Source organism: Periophthalmus magnuspinnatus, chromosome 24 (assembly GCF_009829125.3).
Source record: "Periophthalmus magnuspinnatus isolate fPerMag1 chromosome 24, fPerMag1.2.pri, whole genome shotgun sequence".
Taxonomy (NCBI): Eukaryota; Metazoa; Chordata; class Actinopteri; order Gobiiformes; family Gobiidae; genus Periophthalmus; species Periophthalmus magnuspinnatus.
Window position 1 is genome coordinate 15975107 of NC_047149.1, and position 24908 is coordinate 16000014.

The window sequence follows — 24908 nt, forward strand, 5'->3', positions numbered from 1 at the left end:
CAGCGTTTCACGAACTGCATTTTTGACAGACTATCATATTTCAAATCATAAGTAGAAGCAACCACTACTATGCCTGACTGATTATACGTCAAAAAATGATTTGTGACATTACGTTGGTATGTTGTAAACATCTGTGCATTTTAATCAAGGCAACATGAATACAGCAGTTGCATAGATAAAACTAATGACCTCTCTCTTGTGATTAGAAATATTAAGAAAAATGTAAGCTGCACCTCTTGAATTATACATTATGCATTCTCTTCTTTTAAACAATTACATAGAGTAAAGCTGTAATTTATATAAAAATAGCAAAACCTAATCTCTCACAAAACATACATAGAGACACATGCAGATGATAAGACAAGTACAATTAAATTAGAAATGTGAAACATTTACAGAAGTGAACAGAGAAACAAAGTTGTCAGTAGTTGGTGGAAGCCAGTGTGAAGAATATCTGACGCGGTAGTTGAGGAGTACCCTGCAAGTTTTGGCTTTGAGGATGAAATTGGCTTTTTGAAAATAATTTACATGTAACGTCGGCCTTGGCTCCGTCGGTGGTGAATGAACTGTAGAAAGAGTTATTTTTCTGATGATTACAAAATATTACTAACTTGTAAATTTACAAACATTGGGAAATGTGTGCAAACCTTGGGTGTCTCTGGACTGCTAAAAGGCGATAGTTCCCGTGAATTTTCTTTATCTGAGGAATTATTATGGTGATGGTGGGCAAATTTCCTCTTTAACGCGTCAGCTATGAGAGCTGCAGGGTCACTGTGCAAAGCTATCCCCCCTTTACTGCGCCTCTTCCTGACTGGAGTGCCCCCTGGTGATCTATAAGAGAAAGTGCTTCAGTATTTCAGAAATAAAAGTAACTCGATAATGAACATAAATATCTGTAATATTGTTGAGTGTTGATGCATATTGTATCTACTTTTCATGCTGCTTACCATAGTAAGCAGTCAATGGGAGCATCTGAATCATGCAAGAAATTTGGTTATTTTGTTTAAACAGTGCATATACCATTAGATTTGAGATAAAGAGCGTATATGTTCCAAGTTATTAATTAGGCCTGTAGAATGTCGGAAATGGCCAGGCAAAGTAGGATATGAATCATAGACAACTAAAGTCCTTTAAGCAAAGAAGAGAACCTCTGTCAAAATATTGCATTTGATGAATTTGTAGGCTAACAGGATACAAATACACAAGAACCCACCAAAAGCTTAATTAATGCTTAGGCATAAAAAATGACAACAAAGCTAAAATAAGGTTGAGCCATTGTTTCGAATATCAGCTTGCTCTGTTCTCCAAAAATCTCTATTATCTACATGTCACACCAGTTTGGATTTTCTTTAGCTAACACAACATTCTTCCATCTAGAATGTGATGTCATACTCCCAGATGGGGAGAATGAGCCAGTTTTTCCTATCAGTTAGATGTGTTGTACTTTGTTATTGGGCCAGTAGAAAAGTCTTCTTAATCTTACCTCTGCACTGAGCGTAGTTTAACTTGATTCAAGTCTTTGAGAACATCCAACATAGAAGGAAGTCCTCTCCCCTCAATCATTGTACTGTCCTTTTGTGAATCGTTGTCATGGTTTTGTTTGCGAGCTTTGATGAGCTCTGAAACAGACTGGAATGGAGCACTGGTGCTGGGACAGGAGGGTGGTAGAGGAGGAGGGGGTGGGGGCAATGGAGCAGGAGGACGCAGAGGTGTGGATGCCAAGGCTGGAGGGGACATCACAGGCGCACATTCAAGATCTAACGGGAAAAAAGACATGTTTTTACTTTTAAAGATCTTGCACAAAGAAATGTATAGCAATAGTTTGTTCATGTTGGCTGTATTGAAATAGACTAAATGATTATGGTCCATGTAGCTAAAATCATACAGTGGCAACGGCATAAGCATTAGGTCCTTTGTATACCTTTACGCCTTTGGTAAAATATCGTTATACATTCATGTACCTGGAGCAAGAGGCGCAGTAACTATCAGGGCGATTTGAGCTCGAAGTTTGAGAAGCTCAGTCTCCAGCGCAGAGATTTTCTTTAAGGCATCTGGGTCAGGAGGTGGTTTCATCGAACTGAAATCTCTTTGATTTTGATGTAGCTTTAGTCTCTGGACTGTAGATACATTCCTGTTTATTACTGTATTTTGCATATTAAATAGCAAATGGTTCCTGCAACAAAATTTGGATAAAACATCATGTGACTGTGCCATATAGTACATTTATTTTATTTATTTTTTGTAGACTAGGCATAGAAAAAAGCACACACCTGGTCCTTGTAGAGCTGTTCCCCTCATCCTCACAGACCCACAAAATGTCAGCAAACGAGGGGATGGTGGGGGTATCCATGGAGACATCCACATAACCCTGAGGCTTATGGGAGATGAGTGGAATCTGAAAAGATAATCATATTAAATGTTCCTAAATTTTATTCTGACATTTTTCCACAGCAGCAAATACCTGAAAGTGGACCCTTGGAGGTGGCTGCAGTGGAAGATTTGTCCCGATCATCCTCACAATGCTGCGATACTGACCACACAGCTCACAGTCCCACACGGGAACCAACTACATCAAGACACGAGAATATTCAGATGTAGAATGTAGGACAGTACAGATAGAAGCAGCACTACATCTATGACTTTAGACAGAATATACTTTAGATTCACCATTTCTGGAGGAGCTCCAAAATACTCCAGGACCATGCGCAGTACATGCAAGATATCCTCCAACAAAGACATTGGAAGCTTTTTAAGCGATCAGCGCGAGGCACCAAAGTTTCTGCTGACTTGGTTGATGCGCCAGCACTGGAAGAAATCAAAGCTGTAAGAAAGCACTGCAGTTTAGGCTTTTCTAAACATATAATACAGAATATTTGTTTTCATATCTGACAGAAAACATGGCTAAACTTCTGTTTTAATAACTTTAGATTAAGTAAGAGAGATGAATCAAATTATATTTATATCTATCATTTGATTCATTCTGATGGTGTCAGTGACCCTTCAAAGTCAATGGTTTGCCAAAGCCTTAATTCACGTTCAGATAATCCATTATGTCGTTAGGTCTTGCAAAACACACAAAGACATAAACTTACGGTTAATATCTGTAAATATCAACTCATTCGTGTGGCTTGGGTAGTTTAGATGCACTAGAGTACTGCAGTGTTAAAGCTGCACGTCTCATCAAAAGTAACGCTGGATGCTTCGCCAGGAAACAACAGAGATCGATCAGATATGCACAAACTTACCCCGACTTTTCTTGACTGACCAAAGATGTGGCTGGGTAGCGGTATACTTAATCAATCAGCTAACCATATTATAACTTATAAATGAAATAACTAATATACTTCCTCGAGTTTGTCCGTACGCAAGTTGTAAAGTCAAATAAAGCTGTACCATGTAGCTAGTCTGTGATTGGCTGTAAAATGCAGTAGTGCCGGAATCAGCCAATAGCAGCGTCTGACACTGACATGTGTCACAACGGCTGCTCGACCAATTGTATTTGCCTAAAAAAATTCAGCACCAAATTTGTATTTTTGTGCGCACTGGCGAGTGGGTAAGGAAATTTCGAAACACATTTTATCAGTTTCAGAGACGTATATTAGCAGCCTTTGAGTCTAATCCAAAATGTTGGCCAAAGGTACTTTTACAAACAAAGCAAGGCAATAACGATTGTGTATAAAATGGACACAACGTGAGCTAGTGCTAAATTAGGCTAGCGTAGCTCGATAGTCGTTTGCTAGCGCTATTCGTTGTTATCATTGACTGCATAAAATCATATAACAGTAATATTTTGGTGCATGGTGTGTCTAGTGATGTTCACATGAGCTAATTAACAGTTAGTCACACACTTTTATACATTATTAATTTAAATGATTTATCAGGTTCAACAACTTTCCACAAAGATGATGGATGCTCTATCGGTGGTCACCCAGCTCCGTGACCTTGCCTCAGAGCCACAGAACCGCGAGGTGATTGTCCAGGACCAGGGCTGTCTCCCGGGGCTGGTGCTATTCTTGGACCATCAGAGTCCCGAGGTGCTGTTTGCCACTCTGCAGGTGGGTCAAGAAAATGGACCACAATCAACAGCGATCTTTAAAACAATGTTAACCCCTTCGTCTCCATTTCTAAGACTCTGCGATACTTGGCTGAAATGTCTCCTAACATTCCCACTATGAAGAATGAGCTGGGCATGATGGTCAGCTTAGAAAATCTTATGGGAAGGTTTGTTTCATTTATCCAAAGATCGATGTACAAATGCTAATGCCTTTACTTGTTTTGCAAAAACTGTTGTGTAACTTATTTTTTAGGAATGGTTTGTCTGTGGATATCACATCCCTGGCTAGAGAGGTCTATGATATTCTCATGATGCCTGCCAGGCCAGCCACACCTGAAAGGCCGAGGGGAAAGAAACCTCAGTTTTTTATCAACTCTTCAAGTAAGAAGGCCAAGTCTGTGACCCTACACATCCAGGGGCTGGACAGTACTGTAAGTCAATACATAATACAGCACTGAGATGGTATCAAAGTTCCTAACTAAAGTGTTGTTATAATATAAGGAACAGCGCAGTCTTTGTGAAGAGGCTCTTCTAAAGGTGAAAGGAGTCATCAGTTTCACTTTCCAGATGGCTTCAAAGAGATGCACTGTTCGTATTCGCTCTGATCTTCCCACTGAGGTAGGTTTGGAACAGATAAGCTGATATTAAGTGATTATGGTTAATGACATATTAATCCTAAATGTTCTTGTCAAGAGTCTAGCAGCAGCAATTGCTGCTACAAAGATACTGTCGGCCGAGCAGGTGGTGAAGAATGAAGAAGGGAAAGAGGTGAGTTTTAGACACATGTCCATTAAATCTGACAAGCTGAATACATTGACCTGTGTGTTGTGCAGGTTTTGGTCCCCCTTAAAGTGAGTGGAGCAGAAGTGAAACAAAACACTGCTCTGCCAGACTACCTCCCAGAGGATGAGGACAGCCCGGAGAAGGACCTGAGCCGCGCAGTCTCTCGCACCACTGCCAAAGAAGACTCGAGTGGGAGCTGGCTCAATACTGCTGCCAGTTTCCTCACCAAAACCTTCTATTGGTGAAAAGTTATTTCTCAATATGCAAATATGGAATGGACAATTCTAACTTTTAAATAACCACTGGAACAAGGTGTCATTTCTTCCGTTTGTATTGTTGTAAATATTTTCTAGTTTTCTTTTACAGCAACTGTTAAATGATTTCCACCTGATTTTGTGTGACTATATAAAAAACATACCTCACTCACTTGTTCTTTGCTCAGAATTAGTACAGTAAGGGAGGTTATTGACTCAAAAATTTATTTCCTGCATAAGTACAGTTGCACCCCACAGTATAGCTGATAGTTGAACAGAGCAGCTTGAGAAATGGACTTCATTATTACTATTAGTAAATATACATTTTTTTACATTGTGTACAATGTGTTAATTTGCTTTAGGGAAACAAAGTCATGTCATCAACTTGCTTTTTACCATCTATTGAAACAAAGCACGGCCACCTTTTACAGTCATTGTTGTGGTATTGTAGATGCAGGCGTGCAAAGCAGTTGGGGAAAACAGGTGGGTGCTGGTAGGAATGGTATGAAACAGTTTCACATTTATCCTGAAACAGCATTTATGGTCAAATGCCCCACAACATAACATACATCACTGTGTCATCTTACATTCATATCATTTGACCTGATTGTAATGAGTATTGTGAAAGTGAGTGCAATCCACTGTAAGCACTGCTGCTTTATAGTTTAAAAGCTATAAGGCAAAGGAATGTTTTGATTAGCAGCAATGATTATTCAGCTCGTAACAACAATCTGAATTTGGATACCTTCATCACATTCCAAATAAACTTTTACAACATTAGGTTCAGTAGAAAGGGTAAACAAGTCTGAGAAATGTACTAAAAAACGACAGGATAACCTTTTTTTTTTTACTCAAATAAAACTAAACAAAATAAATTATTTTCATATTTCAGTTATCTGAAAGTTATTGTTTTTAATTAATCCATCTTATAATTAACATTGAAATAACCTAATATTAAACACTGTTTACACAGCAAAAATATTTCACAACTAGTCGGTTTTAATACCACTTGTGCTGATAAAAGCCAAATCACATTTCAAAACAGAAATGTTTTAAAATAAATAGGCCATATGAACTATGTTTGGTTTTGCTGACAAACTCAGACTCCTTACATCAGTATCATTCACACACTGCAGCCAAAACAAGGGCGTCCAATGCACCCCTGTGACTTCAGGGCTTTCAATTGGCTGAGGGCCAGGTTAGTTTTTTTCTGTTTTGTTAACTTCTGAAGAAGCATTCAGGATCTTTGGAGACACCATCTTTGGACAATGGCTGCCATGCACTTCTGGCAGTTAGCAACAAAGTACACCTCCAGAAGGACCTGAAGGCCTTTTGATTCAATCCAACAGCGTCATGTTTCTCTGCCTGTGTCTCTACTGAAGTCTTACATGATCAATCTTCTTGAATTAAGACAGCATCAAGAAACATCTGCAAAAAATATATAAAACATTGTGTAGAAATAGAATATGATGGGAGACTATGCTCATATGAAGGAAAAGGTTACGGACCTGATCCCTGGTGTGCAGATATGTCCTCCGAGACTCCAGTCAGAGGCTTGAGCAGGCCGTTCTCCCTGAACATGGTCACAGGAGCAGTCTCGCGTCCCTCTGTAGGAGACAGCCGGGACTGCTGTGGCAGCACAATCACCTCTTCAAACTCGCCATTCTCTCTGAGAAAAGATACAGCCATGAAATTAATAGGACATGCCTCACTAGTAACAAAGCTTCAAAACACACCTCTGGTCAACTATGCTCAGTGCAGTGGGTTCTGAGTTGGAGTCGGACTGTTGGCTGCCATTGCTGTGATGAGCAGGTGACACAGTGACTGCAGATCCACTTGGAGAAGGTGGAGCTACTGATGAGATAAAACAAAAAAATATAACCTGTTGAGTACTGAGTAACTGAAGTAAAATCAGGCACTAACTGAACAAACCTGCTCCGTCACCATTCCTGTTAGGAAGGACTTTCTGAGAAAAAAAAGTAAAAAAAACAACACATTTACTTGACATTCTGGACTTGATAGCCATTTTATTACAATGCTTTTACTACTCTTTACCTTGTCTGGTGTTTCAGAGCGTCTTGTTCTCTTCATGATCTCCTCTAGGCGCTGTTAAAATAAACTATTCAGTACCATGGTACACAGACTGTAATGTCCCAGTGTGAGTGAAACTTATACCTTCTTCCTCTCCAGTCGCTCAGCTTCTTCCTTCTGAAAGCGTTCCTTCCAAAGTCGCTCAGCCTCCTCTCTTTGTCGAAACTCCTCCTCTTCTTTCTGACTCAAATAAATATTATATATTCATAGTCATTCAGTAACACAACCTGTTAAACATACACGGCAAATTACTGACTTGTTTCTGTATCTTCTCCGCCTCTTCCCTCTCTCTCTTTAATCGCTCTTCTTCCTCCTTCCTCTCCTCTTCTTCTCTCTTTCTTTTCTCCTCTGCCTGACGCTGTGCCTCCTCTTCTCTGCGAGCTCTCTCCTCTGCCTTTCGACGGGCCATCTCCTCTTTGGCCAATCTATGCATCAACATCAAAACATAGTATTATACCAAGACCTGGAGGGTTCATACACCACCTATTGTTTTTCCACTCACCGGCCCTGCTCCTCCTGCCGTCTGCGCTCCTCCTCCTCCCGCTCCCTCTGCTCACGTGCCTGTCGTCTTTTTTCGGACAAAATGCGGCTGGCCTCTTCAGGATCTGTGGTGCCTGCCATAGTCTTCTGAGGAGGAGGGCTGCCAACACCCTCTATTGAATCATAACAACATACAATGAAAGATTTTTTGGGTGGTTGAGGAAAGCTGAGAAGCTGCCTGTGCTTTGGGATTCATTCATAAATTGTGACCTTCATTCGAAAGTGACCTTCATTCGTTTGTCCATAATCAATAAATCATACGCCCAATATCATTAAATCATACCATTTGTTCTTGCAATAACAGCAGCATTCAAATTTAGTATAGTGACCCTATCTGTGACCTTGCTACGAGGGGTTAATTTATGTTACAAGTGGCATCTTTTACAATATTTGGCTTTTCAGGTACCACAAGGATTAAAGCAACACTTAAATTGGACTAAACATAGCCAACTTTGAAGCAGAGGTGAAGAATGCCCTATGTTTGTTTGTTATACCGTGTTTGTACACTTGACTAACCGGTTTGTGTGTTCTCTGTAGGCTCGTTGCTGGCCTTGTTTTGACCCAGTGGCTGTGGTCTGGGCTGTGAGGGACTGAGGACCTCTTGCTCCTCCTCCTGAGCTCCAGTCGGAGGAGAGGACAGGGGTTGTGTGTCTGGTGAGACTTTGACTGGACGCATGTTTCCAGGGTCGTCCGCTGCTGGAGACTTGAGCTGCTTTGGGGTCGGGGGCCGTCCTGGTGACTTTTGAGGATGTCTAAAATGATAGAAAAGCTCAGGAAAGTAATGCAGTGTTTTTTATGTTAAAACTATTGCTGCAGTTCTCCCACCTGCCAGGAGAGGGTGCTGTAATTTTACTGTTCTTTCCTGGAGTTGAGGGGTATTTTTTGGGAGGTAGAGAGAGAACAGGTGCCAGAGGGAGTGACAGGTTTGTCCAGGACTTCCGCACACCATCATGGCCCTTTTGCTGATAGAAAAGACACATAAAAACATGAATTAATAATTTGTATTTGCATCTTTATAGATAAATTAGAATTTATTCTATAAATAAAACCTAAATGCAGCACACATTATATCAGGTGAAATAGACACAGTGCCTTACAGACAGCAGAATGTTGGTCAGTAATGGGATTAGACTCAGACCTGACCTGACTCTAAGCAAAAGAACAGACCAAAGTGATGCCAAAACTAAGGGCAACCTTCTAATGTCATTAACCTCGTGAACACAGGACAATTAAACCCACTTTAAATATTCTACAATTAAAGGCCCCCACCACGTAACCTTAGTGTTTGTGTTTTTATTGTACAAAAACCTTCTAAAACATGCATCCTTATTGTGAGAGGGAACCACACCACAAACCTGATTCAAACAAGGCCCAAATGAGGCCTCCACCTGCTCGTCACCCATTTTTTTTGTTGTCTTTTTTGGGCTTTGAATAAAATGTACACTGTATCCCATAAAAAGTGATTGATCTCCATCAATATCTAAGACCAGCACAACAGTATACCTGTATGTGTGGGGTTCCAGTGGTTTTCCTCCGTAGAGCAGATGAGGGAGCACTGTCCCGGCTGAGGCTGCGGTCCTGGTTGCGGCAGTGGGGAAGGGGCTGGGACTGGATGGACTTAAAGGACACTGAGCCCATGGGGTGGCAAGACACTGAGCGGGGACACACAGGCAGGGCTACTGTCATGTACGATGGGGTGTGGAGAGGTTTGGTACAAGCAATACATGGATTTGTGCACGGGATAAAAGCAATAACAGTATGAAGCACAACACAGGGAAGGAATAGGAATGTCATATGGTTGAGTAAGGAATGGTTAATTATAAAGTTGGATGGATGGATGAATAAAAAGAAGAAAAGAAAGACATTTAGTTATTGAACATTGAAAGTTGTAGAATAAACCTTAGAACAAAGCAAGCTGAATTTTGCAAGTCTTCCATGGACATGTTAGTATAATAGCGAAGGAAAAAACAGCACAAGTAGTGCACGGATGGGAATGTTAAACTAGCAAGACTAAAAAGTACTTTTTCATTGAGGAGTTATAGTAAAAACCTAACTGTCTGTCTCTGTGAAGCTGAACAACTTCCCATACAGCTTAGTGAAAAGTGTACATGTAATTGTGCATGAGTGAGCTTTAAGTGCCTGATACTGTCTGGTTGAATATATTTTCAGACACTGTAATGCCTTAAATCTGACTAAATCTGATTATGAACCCCAACACTAACTGTCACCAGCAATAAACAGTTGCATATATCCCTGTCCATTATACAGTGTTGTTATGTGGTTAAGTTACCTGTCTGCTCTCCGGACAGGCTCATGGCACTGCGACTACGGGCCAAGTACGAGTGTGTGGGCTGCTGCAGGCGATTCACCATGTTACTTTCCCATGGAGTAAGTGGAAGACGACGCATACCTAAACATACATGCAATGATGGTTACATTTACATGCCCAGAAAATCTGGTAGCTAGAATAATCAGACAACCCAATAATTAGATCAAATTTTTGATGTGTGTTTACATGCACAAGAGAAATCTGATGACATGTCTGAGTTAATTAGTGGATTATTGTTATATTTGTAATGCACAGCACAATGCATTTTTAAAACACTACAACTTCTTCAAACTTCAATTTTAGTCTTTAATTTTTGCATAAATGTCCTTGTCAAAAGGTGCACAGATGTGAGTAATCACATTACCCCCATCAGATGTAACTGTATATATTACAATAATCCAAGAATATTTGAATAATCTGGTAAATTCAGAAATCAGATTGGTTGTGTGCATGTAAAAATAGCCACTGATGCCTTCATCTTATACAATTGTACAATAGTTTAACAATATTTTTAGACATCTCATGCAACAAAAGTTCTCAGGCCATGCAAAAGGGTTGTTGAAGTTGTGAACATATTCATAAATAGATCATGCAAAAAAGGAAAGAAAACACAAACAAAATATTAAATATTTACATCAATAATCATTTCGGTAATTTCTACAAAGTGACATGCAAGATCTGCCCTAATTGGTTGTACTTATAGCATCTTATTAATCTCAAAAATATGTATAATAACATAACAGGTTGGATGCATTATGATTATTTCATGAGGCCATCTCATGCAGCGTTGCTCACTTCGGGGCAGAGTATTAGATTACAGGTGCTAAGCAAAAATATAGATACTGTCCGCTGGAAACTCTAACTAAATCGGTTTCTGCTGCATTCAGAACATCCATGATTTTCCAGACTATTCACTTTGTCAGAGCACAATAGTGACTGTACTTAAATGTAAAATATCTCAAATTATTTCATTGTGGGCATTTCATGAGGAATGGGAGCCCCCACAAAAACAAAGAGATTATCCCCCAAGGATTAGAGAAAGGGGTCACGCTACAGGGGGAGATTCTGATCCTTCCCATGAAATACTAGTGCTAACACATGATACTGTAACAGTGAAGTCTGCAGAGGCAAAAGAGCCACTCAAATAACAGAGTGGGGTTTAGAATGCGGCAGTTTCCAGCTCAATATCTGTTTGCATACAAGCACAGGTCGAGCATGTTTTGCACTATATCGTCATAAAAGACCTTTACTTTTGTGCTGAGGGACCTTTCCTTGGCTGAGGCGTAGTTTGGACTGAGCTTTGCTAATGGCAGGAGTGGAGGCAGTTCTCATCTGTAAACCTGTCAAGGAATGTGTGAGCTTTTGTGACATAAAGGTGCACTGTTTAACTTTTCTAGTGGGGGGTTTGCTGTATGCTGTATGCATCTCCATGGAGACCTAGAATGTTCCACTGCATTAAACTTATCAATTTTGCATTTCCAGGTGTTATTGCTAAAAAGAACCATTTAATAAAACCTGCAGTCTTACTGTAAGTGGGATTGCCACTCCACAGATTTATCAAGCAACTTGACCTACTTATCTCCATAAAGACAACTTCAATACTATAGGGTGGAAATTTTCCAGGCAAAGAAATAACATCTATCACTATAACCCTCCACAAGAAAAGTTGTATATGATGTTCATGATGGCTTAATTTGCTAATACACAGTTACACACATAATATTACACACAAAAACACAAAATCAAAGCAGAAACACAACACACAACATCTATAACACTCAGATGCAGACAGAACAAAAATGTTAAGTTTTTGTGAAGTACCTCTGTCTGGTGAGTGTAGAAGTGTGGCAGAGGATGATGAGAGGCGCTTAGTGATGACAGGGTCAGTGTGTTTGGATAAATTCATAGTCGACACTGATCTTCTGTCAGTATCTACAAAAACAAAACACGCTCAATGTGGATCACACACTATATGGCTTGTACCCAAACAGAAATAAGAAAAATGCTTCAATTCTTGTAGTTAGGATTTTTCAACAACTCAGCATTCCTGGAAGTCTCTTGAACTTTGGCTCTATTACATGCAAACTATCAAAATTTGTTGCGCAAACCAATTTTCTCACTCTCAAAAGTGTTGAGTCTGAAGCATAGCCATAATAACATCTCAGGAGGTACCAAAGATGCGGAGGTTTACAAGCTTCATTATGAATATGGTAAAAAAAAACAAAAAAACAAAAGCCCATACACAGGATCTCATTTGAAGACTTCCAAGAATGCAAATGCCAATTAAAAGGCTAGACTGATGATTAACATAATTTGGACATTTAACAAACTAAGTTATTGTATGATTAAAAAAACAGTTACAGCTAAAAGGGAGAAAAAAGTGTTAGTATAGTAAGAACGTAACACATCTCTAAAAGTCTATATTATAAGCACTAGCCATGCCCTACATTCCTAACACCAGTTACAGAGCTAATGCCAGCTAGCTAGTGCTGGCAGGCTAACTTTTACTATTATATTCACATTTAGAGGTCATCCCATATCTGTGGAGACTGTAAGCACCATGCATGTGCTCCAGTCCAGCAAGGTCGAGCGGACATAGAAAAGCTGACTCGACAGAACCTGCACCAGGGACCGAAGGGTTAAATGGAGAGACAGAGAGGAGGGTATGAGTCAGCAGAATCAAAAGTAATATGAAAAAAGTTCAAATATAATCTAAACAATAGTGACACGCACAGACAGGTACATATTTACTCAAGAGCTCCAGACATCAAGGGTTAGGAAGTATAAGGCATTCAAACGGAGGCAAAGGGAAATGTGTGCGTACCAGGTGCTGTGCTGGGTGTGTTTGTGTTCAGGGCCCCTCCCCATGACCAGCGGTTGGCCTTTGGTCGTGCTTTTTGACTCCTTTCCAAAGTCCGTCGCAACACTGCTTCGTGACGAGCCTGTGGAGAAACCAAAAAGTGTACAGTTAATACATAGTACACATTTTAGCAATAGTTGATAGGAAATTTAGAATTATGATGTTTTATTATGTAGCTAAACTAAGCAACCGTCACCTGCTGCTTTCATAAAATAATCAAAGATAAAATAAGCAATAAATAAGCAAAGATAGTCATTTTCTAGTCTGGGGCAAAAATTATTCTGGTCCACTGGGGTTCAACCAACTGAAAAATTCCTGAAATGTTTTGCAACAGAAGTTTTGATTCACAAAAACACAGGCTGCTGAAGATTGAGTCACCTTTATATCTCTACTAAATGAGGGCAAGCTCAATATGATTCAGCAGGTAAATAAAAGGCTAAACATAGATATCAGATAAGATGGTTTGAGTCCATTAACACAACTGTAACTACAAAACCGACTTACAAAAATAACTTATAATAATTTGACAAAATAGAAATTTCTTCTGCAGGATTTTCACATAAATTTCTATTCAGAGAAATATATGGTTATTTACTACATTATACTCAATTGCCAATCACATAGGTGACCACACTAGTCTTCTCCAATGTCCCGTAGTAGAACCACTTTCCTGAAGAATGTCCATCAGTACATTTGAAGCTCCTAGTGCTTCTTATGGTTGTAATCGACTAAAATTCTTTGGTTGACTACACAGGCACTGTGCATCCATGAGCCAATTAACTAAAAGCTATCAAAATCATAAGGATCTTGTGCAAAATGTTCTATGGATACAAAGAGAAATACTAGTAAACAGCATCTTCATAAGTGAAAAGGCAGATTAAACTGTCCAGTCACTCCCAAAGCTCCAGCTCACTATGCATTGCCCTTTTTACAATACAAATCCTTTGTAATGATTCTAATAATCATCTAATAAAAAAGGTATTTGACAAAGACACATTTATTAATTCATGATTAAAGGACGACCCTTTTTCATTATCATTTCATTATAAATTAAGTTTGTTTTTGTTTTTCTTTCACTATAAAGTAATAACTGACGTAATGTGACTTTATTGGCTCTAGTGAAATATTTACTACTGTTGTATTAAATTCATCATATGATTTTCAGTAAATGAATTGCCAGATATGACAGATCAGAAACAACAGTGCCTATGGTTACATGCGCACTCCAAATCTGCTCCTTATCAGATTTCTAGAGTTGTAAGATTAAAATGGCATGTAAACAGAACAAAAGAATAAATCACCATCCATATTAATACTTAAATCACATAAATAATCCTAAAGGTCCACAAATCAGATTATAATCAGATTTTGGTGTGCATGTGAACAAAACCAGTGAATCTTTCCATTATGATACAGTGAAATAATTTGTCATGTTTATGTTTGACTTTGAACCTTGTCCTCCTCCATCTTTTGTCTTCGTTTCTCTTCCACAGCGACACGTCTCTTCTCCTCCTTCAGCCTCTGCTCCTCAAGTTTCTTCCTCTTCTCCTCCAGGTGCCTCTCGTAGTGCTGCCGGGCCCGCTCCTCCCGCGCCTGCCATGTGGCTTCCTTCACCGCTAGGACAGGCACAAAAACAGTCACGTGTAGAGGGGGCCACATGCTCACACTGGATTTGTATATAGTCATAAGCACAAACACACTGCACACACCAGGCTTAGGACAGGAGAGCAGTGGTCAGTCCTGATCATGTGACTCGGCTTAAATCAAAACAAAACGTCCTCTGATGAACAGTGATGGTCGTATTTAACCATCACAACAAAATGACTTAGAAACTGATCATTGGATGTGGTTCTACTGGAGCAATAACAGTAGGAGCTGTATAATTTGGGATTAGACTTGGGCCCAATCATTCTGGAAAAGCATTCAGTTTTGATGCTTGAGATTAGACTTTACAATTACTTCTTAAAATCAAGATTCAAGAATGCACATTTTATTCCAGGAGTATGAACATTTGTGACAAGAGGCAAATATGGCCTGTTTAAGTTATATCCATGTATGTAAGAATGTGTTTGTAGAGGTCTAAACTAGACTGTGGGGTTAGCAAATATCAAAAAGTACCTCAACAATAGATTTACAGACTAAACTATTTTTCGAATAGCTACATTCACACAACCTCTCATAAACCTGTCCCATGTCCTGAATCATTATGTAACAGCACCATGGTAACAGCAGTACCAGGCTCAAGCTTGACTTTTCGCAAGTGAAGCAACAGGCTCCCCACTATAGCCAACGAACTGCAACATACTATAGGACAGGAGAAACTATGGATGCTAGGGCAGCAAGATAAATGGCAAAAGAACAAAAATCCATAGAATTTTAATTTATTGAACTGTATTAAACCAAATTCTCTACATTAGAACTCTGCAAATATGCAATGTTCTATGATTATTCTTGTATAAGTCTTAGGCTAATTCTATGTTCTCTCAAATGCTGTTGTCCCTGGACTGTTTTAGTTGAAGAAAATTCTCAAATCGAATCACAATTAGATATTTTATTCAGCTCTTCAGTGCACTTAAAGGGCAGAATTTCCTTTTTTGTGTTAAAATACATACCATTCTGCTTCTCACGCTCCTCTCTGCGCTCTCGGGCCAACCTCAGTCTCTCATCAATCTTGTTGAAGAGCAGAGAGTCTGCAGCACATTGACAGAATATTCTAAGCAACTGTATTTACAATAAACATGATTGGAGAGAGAAATCAAAATGTCCACTTGTACCTGTTTTGGTGGCAGCATTGTTGCACGGGCTGTTGCTGGTAGTGATGGCGGGGGTCGGAGTGGGGGTTGGGGTCAGGGTGGGGGAGTAGGTTTGTCCGGAGCCAGAGGAGTCAGGCCGGGCAGCTGAAGATGCTCTGTCATCCTCCGATTTATACTGACTGTAAGAGGCTGCAAAATACATAGATATGAGCTAAATATTTCAAGAACAGAGACAGGGACAACATTATATTTTATGATAAAGCTGGTAACGTCTGCAATGTATTCATGCATGTTTAGTTCATATGACTTCATTAATCTTTACGTTTCTTCACCACATAGAAAAAAGGTCATATAAAATAAAGGTGCACTGCATATTTTTTTCTAATGGGGATCTGCTTGTCTACTTAGAGATGCAACAGAATGGCATTAAATGATAAAATATACAGTGGAAAACATGCATTCTTGCTGAAAGTGGACAGACCTCTCCACAGATCTGACCTGCTTGTCTCCATGAATGCAGAGCAGATGACAGACCTACCCACACTCACCTTTAAACATAGCTTTGCGTATCAAGTTGTGTTTAAGCAATCACCATAAAATGACATAATATAAATGTTCACAATATGGAAGACAAACTCGTTCTCATTGTTTAGCTATGTTGGAGTGGTTACAATATAGAGAATAAATACTGTATACAAAGGGATTGTGTACAGTGCAGAATGCTAAAAAGCTTGAAACAAAATAAGCAGATAGAAGGAGAGGGGGGACTCTGGAACCAGGCCAATCCCATGCAACACCTTTCTGCTGCAGTACAAGCTGACTTAGGCCCCAAATCACATTAGACCAGCTGTGCTCCTGTTCTGCATTGTCCCAAGTCCTGTGCACTGTTTTCACCGTTCAGAGAAAACCTATTGATTAATGACACCATAGGGCTCAGCGTGACTCAGCACTTTGGCCAAGTCCTTCAGAATGAGCTAAACTTAGCAGAGCTCCAAACTTAGCAGCGTTCTAAAAAGAACACAAAAAGGTGTATTCAACAAACATTGTACTACTGCCGAGTTTCACACCTCCTCTGTATATCATCCTCTAATTGCCAGCTTTTCTTTATATTTTAAGTAAATGGAGATGTAAATCCTTCCACCAGTGGTGGATGAAGCACTCAATTTTGTTGCTAATGTAAAAATAGAGAAATAAAGGTAAAAAGCTACTTGAGTAAAAGTGTTCAAGTACCCATTTAAAAATGTACTTTAATAGCAAAACGTAAAATAATTTCTCAAGCAATGTTAATGTGTTAAAGTGTTAAATGTAGTGATACAAATGATACATATTTTGGTCAATCATAGCAGTACAAATCCATTTATTTTTCTTATGAAGTTTATGTATTTATTTTTGTTTACTCAAATCCAAAGCTTGAACTCAAAAATTTTTGTCAAGATATTACTACAAACATGGTAAAAAGTAACCTCTCAAATCATATGAAAAGTACTTTGTACCTTCTACTCCACAACAGTTTTGAACTGGATTGGAAAGTAAAAGATATCAGCTCTCAAATGTAGTGAAGTAAAAAGTATCCACTCAGATGCCTAAAAAAAATCTACTGAAGTACATTATTTGACTTCTTGTACTTCAGTATCTTCCACCACTGCCCGCCACACACTACAGGATAATTAGCTCGATTTAAGCTTTGATTTGCTTCTCTCCAACTTCAAGGCTGCTCTTTCATATCGTAATCACAAAACATCACCACTACTGCACCAGCCAATAAAAGAGTGTCAGGGGCCGATGGTGTGACATACACAAAATTGTAAAGTTAAACTGCAGAATTCTGATGCATATTATCCATTTGAATTTGTCCTTCACAAATAATGACACCCAGTCCACAAAACAGTGCTATTAGTCTAGTTTGAAGAGCTCTTCAAAAGTAAAGAGTCGAGAGTAAATCCTCACATGTGTCTGTTTACATCCACACAGTGATGGTCAGGTTGAAGCCGGAACTTATTATATCTATAATATCTTATTATACTTCTGAGGGTGAAACTGCTGCAGATTGGCAATAGCAATTTATTGGAAGTTTCTGTGCATTAAAAAAGCATTTATTTATATAACGATTGCGCCACATTTCACAAAACAGTTTTGACTTGCATCTAAAATAAAAGTGCAATGCTCTGATCTTCGGAACATTTTAGAGTCTCAGAGCAAGTTGTTTTACTCTTGACAGGGAACAGGTGATGTGAGGTGCGCTATAGTTTTCATAACTCAAAATTTCTCCTTGTCTGTGCATTTTGTTGCACATTTAAAAAACATTAAAGACTGAAAGATCCTGTAGTGTGGTGCGGGCTTTAGTTTAATCAGGACATTAATACTGTTGACACAAGATGAGAACAAAGTGCAAGACGTGTATCTAATATGTACATAGGAGGAAATATTTACCAAGACGTCATGGTACAGAGCAGGTTGAGCAATGGGATGTCCACATGCATACATGACAGACTCTGGCACTCAGGCTTAGTGGCTATTATAACAAATAGGCATGGGTTGGATGGTGCTGCTAAAGGGATGCAAGAATAACTACACAAAATTACAATATGAAGAAAATCTCAAAATCTTAAAGGGTTCTATGATATCATGTCTGCTGCAAAACAACAAACAGACCATCTTTTTAAAGAAGCACTATACAACTTGGTGGGGAATCCATCACCTGCTTGTCACCATGGATATGTTATTACTTTGACCAGAATATTCAATGGTATGGCATTTAACATATATCTACATACACTGAGCAGCTAACACAACCTCATAAGGTAAAGGCACCAGGTCAAGTTGCAGATAAGATCTATAGAGATAAAAATCCAGTACTGGCATTTATTCTGCCGTTCTCTCCAAAATAAAAAGGTGCACAAATAAAATTAAAAACACAATTACATCTGTTAAAATGTCATAAATTACTTTTCAGCAACTTGACAAAGACTTTTCAGCATGTGTATTAGATTCTGTAAAGAAGATCCTCTGACCTTTAGATTCAGCTAAACACAGTAAATAAGCCTGAGGTGTCAGAGAGGAACTTTCTCTCAGCCTAAACTGGGCCAATTCACTGAAAGGAGCTGGGAATGCTCCGCTGCACACAAGATGAGACACTTTCCACACTAAGCCAGACTTTAAGGTTGGAGAGGTTGGATGCTGGATTTTAAAAAGATCGCCTTCAATCGTGGTTGGCAAACTCAACATATTTACTCTCTCGCATATAACAGCTGTTTAACAACGTTTGCAAACACACACTTGGGTACAGTGTACTGCCATATGCACCAATGAAACACTAATTTCATAAAGCACCAGTTTCATCTTGGAGACTACAGAAATAACAAAAAGTTACCATTTTTGCAGTTGCATTTTTCAAACTATGGAAGAATACAAGTAATAAGTTAATACTATAATTTGAGACATTATTATTTCAATTTGTGTCCATCTTGCACATAGCCAAGACAACAAAGAGTCAAATATGGACACATCAATAGGTTAAGTGAAATGGAGAAGTTTTACCTGAAATTTTCTCCATAGTTCCAGGAGTATCATCCCAAAATCGGACAGTCAATTTCTGGCTCATGTCTGGCTTTGGCTTGTCAGACTGGAGGGCCAGAATTAACACATCTACTTCCTGGTAACATCCTATACCACCAAAGATAAGCTATAATCCAAAGTCCATGGTTTGGAGACGAAAGAGCCAAAAGAAAGTGAAACAGGATTCAGGGGACTAAGGGTTCCAGTGGAGGGTCAGCAGAGATGTGACCGAGGTGTTGGCGATGAATCATGTCAGTGTGATGTTGTGGGACAGGTTGCTTTGTGTGTGCGTGTATTTGTGTGTAAAACATTGGGAGAGTGTTTAATCTGCCCCTCCCTTTCTAAGCCACTGTCTCTATGTTTCTGCTCCCCCCATCCCCCCATCTCTCCACATTCACTAGCTTTCAGATTAAATGGTCAGAGTTAGCGATTAATGCCGCACGGGACAAGCCGGTGGGTTGCAGAGCAAACTGTTCACTCCGGCCTCCTCCATGAAGCTTGAGAGGATTAGCCGCTGCTAATGCTAAGCTAAATGCTGAGCTTGAGTCAGCATAGAAGCAAAGAGGCAGGAGTGAAGTCTTTGTTTTTATATCTGCAGGGGAGTGCTCCAGGGCTGAACAGGTGCACACAGCATCATGCCACAACAAGAAAGACTAAAATACAAAAGAAATCTACAATAAAAAACATCACTTAGGTAGTCTATCTGAGGAAGTCATGTGGTTCACACAGCTCCCAAGTGGCTCTTCATTTTGCTCTGTCTTCTGTCTCGTCTATTATTTATAGTGAGCCAGTAAACAATTCTTCATGATTCATCACTGACTGTAATGACTATAATTGCCCAATTTTGTGTAATTTGCATTGGGGGTCAAGTGTCTTTTATTTATTTATTTTATTGTTTATTTGAATAGGGACAGCTACAGCAAACATAGATTAACAATTCAGTAATCTGATGTGGGTATCACAGTGTTTACAGTCTAGGCTAATTCACAACACCAGTCCCCAGAAGGGCTTTTAAAATTGTTAAAATTTTAATAAAAAGCAATGTGATTATTTGTAGGAAAAGCAATAAGTAAACTAAATGTGTCAAGAAAATCAAATATCAAAAAATGACACTTACAAACTCACACACTCTCATTTCACACTTTCTCAACCCCCTCTCATCCCCCTGCTCTCCATACTTTCTCTTTACACACAGTTCACAGATGGTGAGATTGGTGCTGTTGCAAAAGCCAGAACTTATTCAGTTTATTCAGTCCGGTGATGGTATTTATGTAAAGCGTTCCAAAGGCTTGCCTGCAGCGAGAATTAAACACCTATTCTCCAGTTAGAACAGATTTGTTTCCAGAGATTTAGTGCCATCTTGCATACAATTTATACAATTTAAACAGGGTTAGGCAAAATAAGTGTTAAACTTCAACCTAAACCCTTTCATTCTACAGAGTAAACAATGTGATTGTTAAAATTTAAAATTTTTCCTGACTATGCCAAATGACTAACTAAAAACAAATATTTACACTACCAGTCAAAAGTTTAGACACATCATCTCATTCAATGTTTTTTTTTCTTTTTTATTACTTTCTACATTTTAGATACTTACGGAAGACATCAAACATATGAAGGTATATAGAATTATGCAGAAAAAAGGTAAATAAGTACAAAAAATGTATAAAATGTAGTCAAATTCTCAAAGACCTTTTGCTTTGTCAATTTCTTTTTTTTTTTACATAATTGCATACATCTTACTTCATATTATTTGACGTCTTCAGTATGTATACAAAATGTAGAATGCAGTCAAATTACTACTTCTGTTTATTCTGCTCTGACATGTTCTACAGGCATTATAGAGTACTTCAAGTGCAAGCTGGACTATTGATTTTGAGTTTGTTTCAGGTGTTACTTGTACAGAGGCTGTGCAGTGCTCCTGACTGACTGCTGTGCTTATTGAAGCATTTAGACAGTCCCTCTGCCCCTCAGCCTCTGTCCTGCCTCATCAGTGGGACAGGCCCAAACCCTGACATTGCCTCCTCATCAAACCTGCAACTCCATCAGGACTTCTCCACTGCACAAGCCATGACAAAAACCTGGCTCAGACCTGGAGGAAAACATCAGCCCAAAGTAAACAATAACATCCCGTAGAGTAAAGACAACATTTGCTCATATTTAGTTTAAACTGGTTTTGCTGTCGTTTATCCATACCACATGCATCACTCCCATTTTCTTCTTTCCAAATGTCCATATTTTTCAATGTAGATGTTATCTGTTTTACAGCATGTTGACCTTTAACATGTTTCACGTTTTGTCTCGAGAGAGAATACTTCCCAATTCTGCCCAGAAACAAGTCATGTACAAACCACATGTATGACTTGGATTCGTCACAGCCCGCATCTCCCCTGTACCTCTCTTCCTCCTGCTGCTGGCGTCCTTGCGTCTGTGTCCCTCCTCTTCCTCAGTGATGGTGAAGAGTGCTGGGATGGCTGAGCGGCTGCTGCCCTTACTCAGGCTCCACTTGCCTTGCACATTTGTGCCCGATCTTCCTCCTTTTGCTTTTCGTTTTTTATTTTCAGGCATCACCAACTCTTAACTTTTTTTTTAACTCTGAAGCAACTGGCTACCTTGCCCGACCCCTGGCCATCCCACCTGCCGCAGCACCACAGAGGGGTGAGTTTAAGATGCTCAGGGCAAAACACTGAAGGAGGTGGATGGGTCACTCCTAAAGCATTTCAGTTACAGTTACTGCAGTACATCCCAGCTGACTCGAGTCAGCAAAAAACAAAGAGCTCCAAAACAATGTTCAAAGGCAGTCTGTCCCAAGCCCCATGGTGATACGGCAGGAGTGGCATGTACACTGATGAAGAGGACGAGGATGCTGCAGTCTCACCCCGGATGAGCTGCTGTGCTGTGGCTTACAAACACACACTTAATCCACAAGACTGGCTCCATGAAAGCACGGATTTCTCTCCTCGTCTTTAGCCTCACTCCTTCTGTAAGGCTGCTGCTGCTGCTACTGCTGCATCCTGCTCCCCCCTCTCCACTGTCCTGTCACACTTGCACTACACTTGCACACTACATAAAGATTAAGGAAAGAGCTGTTAAAATATTCATTCAGAGAGGAAAGAGCCGGAACCGGAGGTGGTTTCCCTGACGAAAGCAGCACATGGACCACTCATGCAGAAGGGATGAACGGATAACTTTGATGTAACATACTTATCAATGGGATGAGCCTGAGTACACACCAGATCAAACATTGCAGCACTGAGAGGGGGTGTGGCCAGGGAGCACATGGTACTAAGCCCCACCCATTTTAGTTTTAAAGTGCCAAGAGTTTATCAAAGGGAAATGGGGAAACCTCATGATGGCAACGGTCAGATCTATTTAGTGTATCATTTTGAAGTTGTATTCATGCACAAATCAACCAAAGAAAAGGATTAGATCAGTATCAGATAGGGATGCATGTAATGACTCTTGAGTCTTAAAACTGAATTATCTCTGAATTTTTGTTTTAATTATACATTTAGCAGTAAGAGAAACATTGGGCCTCTTCTCCTTCACATGTCTCAAGAAATGGATGTGTGGATGATTATTTCTGCCAGACAATGCGTTCATCATAATTGTTTACAGTGATCTATGACTGGCAGACTGGTTGGGAAAAAACTTTGGAGACTGAATCCATACATCCAATCCAGACTTTTACCTAGGTACCTTACATGCCAGAGCAATGATGACATAACCATAACAGAATGATGTTATGCTAAGATACAGACAAGTATCTTCAAATTTTAACAAACAAGTTGTATGCTAGAACTAAAAAAGAATAAATAACCAGCCTTGTGAGTCCTCTTATGCTTCTAATATAGTGCAACATGTAGACTATATATAACTTTAGGTTAGGCGTACTAGAAATTCTGCACTGTGGGTAGGTTTCCAGTTTTCATACTGAATGAATAAATGGGATATAAAGGAATTTGCAATGTCTAATTGTTGCATAGCCCAAGGGAGCACATATTGTACAAATGCACACATTCATGAAAGGGCAATCTGATCTTTGTCCCTGCAGGATAGTGTAATGCTGTAATCCTACACTCGAGACTTTAACCAGATACGGCTCCTAATACACACCCTTCTCACACCTTCTCAATGAGTGTGTGAGCGACACAGGTTTAAGGGGATGTCTACTGATTCATGAAGGGAAATCTACCAACAAAAGAGCTCAAGTCGGTGCAAAAGTAGCTTGAGTATAATGCAGACAATTATAGACCAAATAAGGGTGGCACCAGATTAGTCTGATATATCCAAAGAGGCACTGTAGCAATCAAAAACCTGTGCTTGGTTGAATAAGTGAAAGAAAATGACCTAACTTTTCCAACAGATTTTTGACTCCTATTCTCGTGCAACAGCAATATAGAGCAGCTATTTCAACCCCTGTTTATCATTCCTCTGGCAATGCACTAATCAGCTGATAAAACCTGCCAAACTGTAACTTGATATAGAAACAGTGAATGTCATAATCAGCAAATTTTTAATGTTTTCTGATATTGGAAATTGGCAATTTCAGAGCTATTCGAATGGACACTAGAATGGCTTGATTATCAGGTAACAGGTGATGCCAGTTATGTGTTTAGCTTAATCAAAAGAGTGTAGCTGAAGCTCTCCTGATTAGACTAATCAAATGGAAATGTTCAGTCACACGAGAGCTTCTCAAATCCCAAATATGCTTTAGACCAGCCAACAAACTGCCTGTCAGCAGCAGAGTGTGTTCTACACACTTCTGAATAGCTACTTGTGACTTTATGAACATTAAATAATAAGGATTCAATTGTTGAGTTGAAGACAATATTTTTGTTAGGCTGTGGTCTATGAACAAATTAAGCAGGATCACAAATCTTTTGTTATGTCAGAATTAGCCCGCAGGTTTTCACTCACATCTGAAAATCTTCAACAAACCTGGATGTTGTGTTTTTGAAGCTAAATTGTCAAGCTGGACCAATAGCTAACCACATATACCTACACCTACACCTGGCGCGGCGCTGTGCGTAAACTCACCTGTCACCGTCAAATGCTTTTTCTCAAAATGTCAGCAACAGGTGTCTGGCGGCTTAAAAGCAGCTCCAGACAGTCATTAAAATGCCTAATAGTTTATAGACAGGGTCATAAATAACAAAATGTGAAATGTCGCGCTTAATAGCCGTAAAGTAACCGGTTTGGTGAGTCGGTAGCTTTAATCCTTCTCCCGTGACCCGCGGATCCAACTTGAGTCCTCTTTCAATGAGCCTCACGTGTCAACTCAGCCCAAGCAAAAAGAAAACAAAATGCCTAACTGTGCAAAGAAATTTTCACAAAGTTTCCTATATCTGAAAGTTTGTCAGAGTTGAGTTTGGTTTCGGTTCACTCACCTTGGGACTCGGGAGATGCGTCGCTGCCATCCAGGTCCGCCATTTCTCTGACGTCAGCTGAGAGGGATCAGCGCTGGACCCAAAGGACCTGCCGTGTGACCTGCTGCTGACGGGACACCCTGTGTGGGCAGGTGGGTGGGGGCGGTACTCACTTAACAAATATGGGCGCAGACAGAATAGATATAATAATATTATTAATAATAATAATAATCAAATGTAACAAATCTAGGCTATGTCTTGGTCGGCTGAACCAATAATGTGCTGCTCACAATCAGTGTTCATTCATGCATAACCCCCCT

At 39.6% G+C, this 24908-nt stretch overlaps 3 protein-coding genes across 6 annotated transcripts; 1 reads left to right on the forward strand and 2 right to left on the reverse strand.

Annotated features, from left to right (window-relative positions):
* Nucleotides 1–118: 118 nt before the first annotated feature.
* mtfr2 (mitochondrial fission regulator 2) lies at nucleotides 119–3399 on the reverse strand. Its single transcript, XM_033991038.2, has 8 exons — nucleotides 3246–3399; nucleotides 2668–2821; nucleotides 2462–2566; nucleotides 2271–2395; nucleotides 1962–2173; nucleotides 1484–1757; nucleotides 648–831; nucleotides 119–566 (listed from the first exon to the last, which is right to left on the reverse strand). The coding sequence occupies exons 2-8, from the start codon at nucleotides 2737–2739 to the stop codon at nucleotides 525–527; spliced, it is 1014 nt and encodes a 337-aa protein (XP_033846929.1). The 5' UTR covers nucleotides 2740–2821; nucleotides 3246–3399; the 3' UTR covers nucleotides 119–524.
* Nucleotides 3400–3493: 94 nt separating this feature from the next.
* Nucleotides 3494–5102, forward strand: armc1l (armadillo repeat containing 1, like). Its single transcript, XM_033990911.2, has 7 exons — nucleotides 3494–3553; nucleotides 3882–4055; nucleotides 4130–4221; nucleotides 4308–4485; nucleotides 4556–4672; nucleotides 4748–4822; nucleotides 4888–5102. The coding sequence occupies exons 2-7, from the start codon at nucleotides 3903–3905 to the stop codon at nucleotides 5080–5082; spliced, it is 810 nt and encodes a 269-aa protein (XP_033846802.1). The 5' UTR covers nucleotides 3494–3553; nucleotides 3882–3902; the 3' UTR covers nucleotides 5083–5102.
* A 221-nt stretch (nucleotides 5103–5323) lies between these two features.
* On the reverse strand, nucleotides 5324–24736 carry map7b (microtubule-associated protein 7b). Of its 4 annotated transcripts, none has more exons than XM_055232338.1 (19): nucleotides 24610–24700; nucleotides 15686–15853; nucleotides 15524–15601; nucleotides 14364–14527; nucleotides 12876–12993; nucleotides 11873–11983; nucleotides 11302–11391; nucleotides 10013–10132; nucleotides 9226–9401; nucleotides 8548–8684; nucleotides 8239–8474; nucleotides 7685–7835; nucleotides 7439–7607; nucleotides 7267–7362; nucleotides 7147–7197; nucleotides 7024–7057; nucleotides 6828–6945; nucleotides 6600–6760; nucleotides 5989–6519 (listed from the first exon to the last, which is right to left on the reverse strand). In XM_055232338.1, the coding sequence occupies exons 1-19, from the start codon at nucleotides 24650–24652 to the stop codon at nucleotides 6509–6511; spliced, it is 2232 nt and encodes a 743-aa protein (XP_055088313.1). In that variant the 5' UTR covers nucleotides 24653–24700; the 3' UTR covers nucleotides 5989–6508. The 4 variants fall into 4 exon arrangements, with proteins under 4 accessions (XP_055088315.1, XP_055088313.1, XP_033846801.1 ...); XM_033990910.2 differs by having other exon boundaries at nucleotides 5990–6519; nucleotides 9226–9374; XM_055232340.1 differs by lacking the exon at nucleotides 11302–11391 and having other exon boundaries at nucleotides 5324–6519; nucleotides 9226–9374; nucleotides 24610–24736.
* Nucleotides 24737–24908: the final 172 nt, after the last annotated feature.

Bases quoted from the DNA above. Each gene is read 5' to 3' on its own strand.
- mtfr2 (XM_033991038.2), bottom strand. From the start codon at position 2,739: ATGTCTTTGTTGGAGGATATCTTGCATGTACTGCGCATGGTCCTGGAG. The intron at 2,396-2,461 runs GTATTTGCTGCT...TTATCTTTTCAG, and splicing joins CTCCAAGGGTCCACTTTCAG to ATTCCACTCATCTCCCATAA. The intron at 832-1,483 runs GTAAGATTAAGA...TTTCTCTTATAG, and splicing joins AAACTACGCTCAGTGCAGAG to ATCACCAGGGGGCACTCCAG.
- armc1l (XM_033990911.2), top strand. From the start codon at position 3,903: ATGATGGATGCTCTATCGGTGGTCACCCAGCTCCGTGACCTTGCCTCA. The intron at 4,056-4,129 runs GTGGGTCAAGAA...TCCATTTCTAAG, and splicing joins TGCTGTTTGCCACTCTGCAG to ACTCTGCGATACTTGGCTGA. The intron at 4,673-4,747 runs GTAGGTTTGGAA...GTTCTTGTCAAG, and splicing joins GCTCTGATCTTCCCACTGAG to AGTCTAGCAGCAGCAATTGC.
- map7b (XM_055232338.1), bottom strand. From the start codon at position 24,652: ATGGCGGACCTGGATGGCAGCGACGCATCTCCCGAGTCCCAAG. The intron at 9,402-10,012 runs GTAACTTAACCA...CGTACATGACAG, and splicing joins CCTGTCCGGAGAGCAGACAG to TAGCCCTGCCTGTGTGTCCC. The intron at 7,363-7,438 runs GTCAGTAATTTG...TATTTGAGTCAG, and splicing joins CGGAGAAGATACAGAAACAA to AAAGAAGAGGAGGAGTTTCG.